Raw genomic sequence first — 6,842 nt, forward strand, 5'->3', positions numbered from 1 at the left:
GAGATGCTCAATAATTCATTCATTTGGCAACCGGGAACCTCCTGCTCTAAATGAATGCTGGAGTGGTGAAACTAAAAGTCACGAATGTTGAGGCAGTCTGATTTGTGGCGTTCAACTGCTACCTCTCTTCTAAAAAATGTTACTCTTCTCAAATTTTTAGGATTTAAATTGTCTTAAAATAGTCGCTATTCTCAATTTTCAATACATCTCTCTCTTCTCTCAATACATCATATTTTAATAAATTTTCATCTCTATACTTTAGGAGTATTTTGTTTTTTTCTTTTACTGTACATTGGTTTCATGAGAATTTAAAACATCAAATGTTATGGGATAGAGGGAGTAGGAAGGACATGAGGAATTACAGAATCTTTCGAACCTCTGAAAGGACCGCAAAAATAATTACTGTGCAAAGAGAACTAAAGTACCCCCGTCTAGTAGGAGCTCCAACTAAGTGAGCGACGCAGCGCAGTAGCCGGAGGTATTTAGGAGTGATAGAGACTAATTTTTAGTCTCTCTATTTTATTACATTTTAATCTCTAAATTACTAAATACGAAAACTTAAATAGAGTTTTAGTTTTCGTATTTGATAATTTAGTGACTAAAATAGAATAAAATAAAATATCTAAAAATTAGTCTCTAGAAACCAAAATCCTTCTCTCTAGGCGTGTTTGGGTTTGAGGAGCTAAAGTTTAGTCATTTAGAGGGTGTTTGGTTTCTACAGAAAATTTTTAGTCCCCCTATTATATTTCATTTTAGTCTCTAAATTGTTAAATACGAAACTAAAACTCTATTTTAGTTTTCGTATTTGGTATTTTAGGGACTAAAATAGAATAAAATGGAAGGACTAAACATTAATCTCTATAAACCAAACACCCTTTTAGAAATTAAGTATCTAAACAAGAAGAGTAAAAGTGACTAAATTGATACATTTTTCTATCATTTTACTTTTAACTCTTTCGGTTTAGATCTTTAGCTCCTCTTTAGTCCTTAGTACTCCCTTTGTTCTTTTTTACTTGTCACCGTTTAGTCCCTTCGTTCTTTTTTACTAGTCACCATTTAGTTTAAAAATGAACTAGCTGATGATAAATATTCGAGAACGGAGGTAGTACTCGTTATCGTTATATTCAAATCCAACTCTAGAGGAGAGGTGGAGACACAATCGACCAAGATGACTGTGTAGTTCGTGGGCTGGCATGGCATGCCGCTTTTCCGGAACTAGAGATAGTAATGGTAAATACCGACCGGATATTAGTACTTTATATCCATATCCATGATAAAAAAAATAATTCTATCATGTCACCTATATATATTGGCGTGGGTATGGATTTATCCTCATACTCAAACCCATTTGGATATAGGTCAACCGTCGGGTCACTCGTATACATAAAGATTAAACATCTATCAAAATAGCATATTATACAAATATTAGGTATATTCATTTAAATATCATTACAAAATTTCTAATATCATTTAACCATCTATTCAACAACACCAAAGATAATTGGATAAACTAGCAAGACTAGAATAGTACTATATAACACATTATATGTTCCATTATATGGTATCAAATAGTCATTAAGCCTTCTAGGACATTATAACCCAAAAAAGTTATTAAATAGTAAAAAAAGATGGATGAGTGAAATCCAACCATATGCTTTTGTGCTAAGTTTATGCTATCGGCGAGCATCGCACGTACGCGCTCTTGTGTCTGTCCTGTTGGGGTTCGGCTCGATCTGATCGGAGGGGTGACAGGTGAGCCAGCCGTCGCGCGGACGATGACGATGGAGCTGGAGTCGCAGGTGGTGGTGCTCCGGCTGCTGGCGTTCGCGGCCGCCGTGGTCGTGGCCACCAACAGGCAGGACCGCTGGGGCATCGTCCTCACCTTAATTGAAGATAGATATTCGCCGTCTGGGAGTACGTACACGTAAACCAATATGGCCCAGCCCAGATTATTAGTTAATCGTTGGGATCTGCTATAGCCTTCTTGCTGTCGATGCATAACATTGTATTGAAACCACTTGTCCATTGCAGGGGGATCAACGAACTCCGCCTGCGCCGCCTACGCGCTGCTCACACGGCCGTCTACGCGAAGAAGCTCGTCAGCAAGCACTGGCTGCACCACATGGGACCAGGTGCGTTATTATTCATGCATGGCGGCTGTCATCTAATCTACCGTTCATTATTCATGGCTGCCATCTAATCTAATCTATCGATCGTCTCCGTCGTCCATCAGTTCACGGTGAACCTGCAGGCGGCGTCGACCGCCATAGGGTCGGTGGCCTTGTGGGGGAACGAGCCCAGCGGGCGGTTCGCCGTCTGCCGTCTCTACCGTAGTAGTAGTATAAACAAAACAGAACAACTTCACTGCGAACTAACGCATCACGCGCTCGACGACGACCGTAGTAGCTCGTTAAGACCAGATGCATGCATGCATGGTAAATCGGTGCTGTAGGTAAGCTACATACTTTCTGTTCTGGTGGGGATGACGGCAACAACAGAGAAAAAAGGGGAAAGGGAGGGTCGTCTGTTACAAACAAGCAGTACCGTGCAATCTCTGGAGTTGACTGCCCAACAATGGCCACGATCGCTATAGCTTCAACGCAAAATTAAACTTGGGCCGCGTGCGTAGCGATTCCGGCCGCGCCATACATACGTAGCACCTCCAGGTAGCAGTACCTACCTCTCCGTGAGGTAACTACCGCACGTAATAACGCAGGCGCGCAGCAAACTCATCCGCCCGCAGGCCATGCATATATATATATATATATGGCTGCCTCATCCGTTGTATCTGGCGGCGTTGAGTGCTTCGGTCGACTTGACGAACCGCCCTTTCACCCGCTTCCTCGTGTCCGCCCGCAGCTTCCTCGACTCGTACCGGATGTGCTTCTCGTACCTGCGGACACGAACGATATGATGGGACACAACATGTAACAGCCTATTCTTAATACCGCACAAGTCGCAGCAGGCAAGCTAGGTAGGTAAGGGTCATCAAGATCAGCTCATGGATCCGTGCCTGCGGTTCTTCTTCTTCTCCCTGTACCGCTGCATGGCGCTGTCCCTGTTCTGCGCAAGCGTCTCGCTGTCGATCCTCACGGCGGCAGGCCTCTCGGTCTCGGCCGCGGGGGCGGACACCGTCTGATCCCCGAAGGAGATCTCCCTGGTGAGCGCTGCTCCTGGACCTGAAGCTGAAGCGGGTACGTGGTTGTGGTTCCCGGAGGTCGTTGGTCCATCCATCGTCGACGCAGCACATGACCTCACCTTCCGTTTGTTGCTCCCGGTGCTCACCTGACGAGGACCAAAAAAAAAAACCAAGAGCGGCATGATGCAAAAACCAAGAGCATGTGGCGGTTTTTTTACGCGACAAAACAAAACCGGCCTTTAATGTTTGATAAAACAGACAAGATGCCTCCATGACTCGGTGGACCAGAGGATGTGTACGTACGGTGGCCCAGGGTTCATACCGTATATATATGGGACCATATCGAGTCCACTTCTACAAGAATAGCCCTTTGGGAGATAAGATCGGTACCCAATTATGGGCACGCCTGCTTGAACGCGTGCATTCAACAGTAAGTAGCGCATCGACATCAGCAAACGCTGGTGTTATGCTAGCTGCCGACTGGAGCAGAGCAAGTGGTGGTGCGTCAAGCTATCAAACATGTGGAGCATCTGTATGTTCTGTAAACATACAAGCGCTTTTAATAACTATTCAGGCAATGCGCTTTAAGAACTACTCCTATTCAGGCGGCTGGTTTTCAGTATTTTTTTTAGATCTCAAACTAGAGGACGATCTGACGCTCATTCTATACGAATGACACCTTTAATCAGAGAAGTATTTGTCCCTCTTTGACTTTGCTCCTCTGCACCTTAGAGCTATAATGGTACGAAGAAAATAAGGAACTCTACATTCCGTGCAAGATAAGTAACGCCTTTCACGTCCATGATTATTAATTAATCTTATTTTTCTATCACCATGGGCGGCTACAGGTTAACGACACATAGCTGACGCTGTTACTACAGTGAACTCCTCCCCACATGTGCTGGATAGGCACAGTGCACACCAAGCAAGCATCCTTTAGGGTACGGAAAAGGGAGGGGAAAGAAGACCTTACATTTTTCGATGACAACTGACAGATATTAGAGGACATGATATCTTCGGCGGTTGAGCAGTATCTTGAGTCATAAATATCTTCCAGATCTTTCGTTGTCCCCGAAGAAATGTCCTTAAGCATGTCACTGTAACTCTTAATCATAAAGCCGCCATGGTTAGAACCGTATCCAACTTCAAGAGCAGATTTCTCATCGTGATGCCTTGACCGTCCTAAATTGAAGTCCCATATCTGCGCCACACAAAGAAACAAGCACGCAATGAAACCACCTTGCATTCCCTGATAATAATAATAAGCAGACTCAAACATGAAATTAGAATGGAGGTTGAGGATTCTAGAGCGTCCGCTAGTAGTATGCAGTACATGATCTTTTGACAACAAAACATGCAACCAAAAGTTCAAATAGTTATTATTTCAATTTGGACATGATTTTGCTGACCAGACTTACGTGAAAAATATGATCCAGTAGGTATCTAAAAAGTGAAATGCATTTCAGAAATCCTGAATAAAAAAAAGATAGTAGCACGAAGTCATGTGCAGCACACTTTTTTTCCACATCAAGATAGCAACGCTTCTTCAGAAAGGTACGTATAGTTCACATCATTGCTAAAGGAAACACATATATCTTCACCCACACAATTTGTCCACACAATTTGTGCATTCAACAAGTCTAAAACAACAGGTCCGTGAACCTTTACCGAAGCTACAAGCTCTCTGTGAAAAAAACTGAACCATAATTGCAGAGAACAGGAAGATCAATTTAATCTCAAATTCTCTACTGAAAGCTACTGTGAGTGTGGCCGTTCTGTCCTCCTGGCTGAAAAAACCTAGGAAAGCAGAGGAAGAGCCATAACAAGTTCAGAACCAAGGATTTCTCTACCTGGTGATCTGAAAAAAAACACAGGCATGTAAATCGATGACCTTGGAACTAGCACATACGGTAATCTACCCACTCACCCACCCGAGATCTTGACTGCATTTCTCGGTCTGGTTGATATGTAGAATGTATAGGAAGTGCTGCAAATTTGTTTTGTATTGTTAGGTTTGTTAAACGAAGGGCGTAATATTTTACCGCCATGTAATGTTAAATGAGTTAAATCATGTGTAAGACCACCGAACTGAATAAGGAGAGTTACATGCAAAATTGACCGGAAATAGGTTGGTTTTACTATATATATATAAGTAATATAGGAGTGCTAATAAAATATGTTGTTTTTTCGTCTCACAACGGGTGTTTGTCTGTCTTGAAATTTACCTGGGTGGGCGGCACCGAGGGCGCAGCGCAGTCCCAGAGCAGTTGTTCGTCGGTATCACCCACCCGGTCGCCGCCGCCAATGAGGTCGCTGCAGTTGGCGGACGCCATCATGAGCAGGGACGTGTACGGCAGAGGCACCTCCTGCGGCGCGGCGGGAGGAGGATGAGCCGGCACCGGCAGCGCCGCGGGGGGCGCCATCTTGCCCGACGGCAGGCGTCCGCTGGAAGCCGCGGAGGTGCGGCGAGGCGTGCGCGGGCTCAGATCCGAGTGCGGGTGCGCGTGGGACGTGTCCGCCTCGTCGCGCCGCGCCATCTCCGCGAGCTGGTCGCACAGCGCCTCGCCCCTGAGCGGGCGCGCGCCGGCGTCGGGGACGGGCACCCGCGGTGGGTCGCACGGCACGTAGAGGTCGCGCAGGTCCGTGTCGGCCACCCCCACCCCCAGCACGGAGTAGTCGAGCACCGAGAGGAAGGGGTCGTCGTCGTCGCCGCCGTCGCCGTCGTCGCCCACGGCCACGGCCGCGCGGCGGAGGTCGAGCCCCCATGACGCGGCGAGCTCGGCCGCCGAGGGGCACCCCGAGAAGCCCTCAACCGACACGCGCGCCGCGGAAGCGGCGGCGCAGCCCTCGCAGCAGTCCGCGCAGAGGAACGCCGGGTCGGCGCCGAGGGAGACGCGCGCGGCGGCCGGGCGCGCGGCGCACCCTGCGCAGAGCGGCGCCCGCACGTGCTTCCGCGAAAGCGCGTTGGCGGCGTGCACGTGGCGGTCGCACGCGACGCAGAGGCGCGCGGCGTCCGCGCGGCAGTGCAGAGCCGCCGCCGCCTCCCCGCAGTAGTCGCACGGGCACTGCTGCCCGTCCGCTCCTCCCCCGCCGCAGCTCTTCATCTCTCACGCCGCCACCAACCTACCCGACGAACTGACACACACACAGAGGGAAGAGAGAGCACAAAGCCCGCGCACGTGGACCACGAGGCGCACCAAACCGAATCGCTGGGGCCGGACCAGCCGACGAGTAAAAATGGCGAGAGGCGAGCGTTCGCTTGCTCGCGACTTCGCAATAAGCAGCAACGAGGCGGAGGCGGGGACCGACTCACCACGCGCCGCAGAACAGCGGATACCTCCCGCTCCCCACGTGTCAGCCGTAGGTGAGGTGGCAGGTCGGCCCCGGGCGGCAGCGGCGGCGGTGGGGGCTGTCGGAAAATATCTCGCCCGAACCCGGCTCGCCGCTGAGCTGGCGCGGCGGGGCTGGGGAGTTCGTACTATTCGTAGTGAGGGTCCAGTGGGCCACCAGGTTATGGGCGGTGGATGGATGAATGGAAGCATGGATCTAGACATGGAATTATTAGGTGAAATTTAATAATCTAAAATAGACATGTATATAATTTGATGTCAATCTACGTTATTAAATATTTTATAAAAATAAAATTATTTTATGTATTTTTGCTCACTACAATGAAAAGATGAAAATTAGTCTGAATCTTTAT

At 48.0% G+C, this 6,842-nt stretch overlaps 1 protein-coding gene across 1 annotated transcript; it reads right to left on the bottom strand.

The window, feature by feature from the left end:
* Positions 1–2,542: 2,542 nt before the first annotated feature.
* Positions 2,543–6,285, bottom strand: LOC100194129 (uncharacterized). The gene is made up of 4 exons (NM_001367557.1): positions 5,365–6,285; positions 4,113–4,340; positions 3,014–3,285; positions 2,543–2,893 (listed from the first exon to the last, which is right to left on the bottom strand). Exons 1-4 carry the CDS (start codon positions 6,241–6,243, stop codon positions 2,776–2,778), a joined length of 1,497 nt encoding a protein of 498 aa, NP_001354486.1. The 5' UTR covers positions 6,244–6,285; the 3' UTR covers positions 2,543–2,775.
* Between the last annotated feature and the right edge of the window lie 557 nt (positions 6,286–6,842).

This window comes from Zea mays, chromosome 1 (genome assembly GCF_902167145.1).
Source record: "Zea mays cultivar B73 chromosome 1, Zm-B73-REFERENCE-NAM-5.0, whole genome shotgun sequence".
Lineage (NCBI taxonomy): Eukaryota > Viridiplantae > Streptophyta > Magnoliopsida > Poales > Poaceae > Zea > Zea mays.

Coding starts and splice junctions, on each gene's coding strand:
- LOC100194129 (NM_001367557.1), bottom strand. CDS start 6,243: ATGAAGAGCTGCGGCGGGGGAGGAGCGGACGGGCAGCAGTGCCCGTGC. Junction 3,286..4,112: donor GTCAGTTGTCATCGAAAAAT/GTAAGGTCTTCT, acceptor GGTCCTCGTCAG/GTGAGCACCGGGAGCAACAA. Junction 2,894..3,013: donor GAGAAGAAGAAGAACCGCAG/GCACGGATCCAT, acceptor TCGTGTCCGCAG/GTACGAGAAGCACATCCGGT.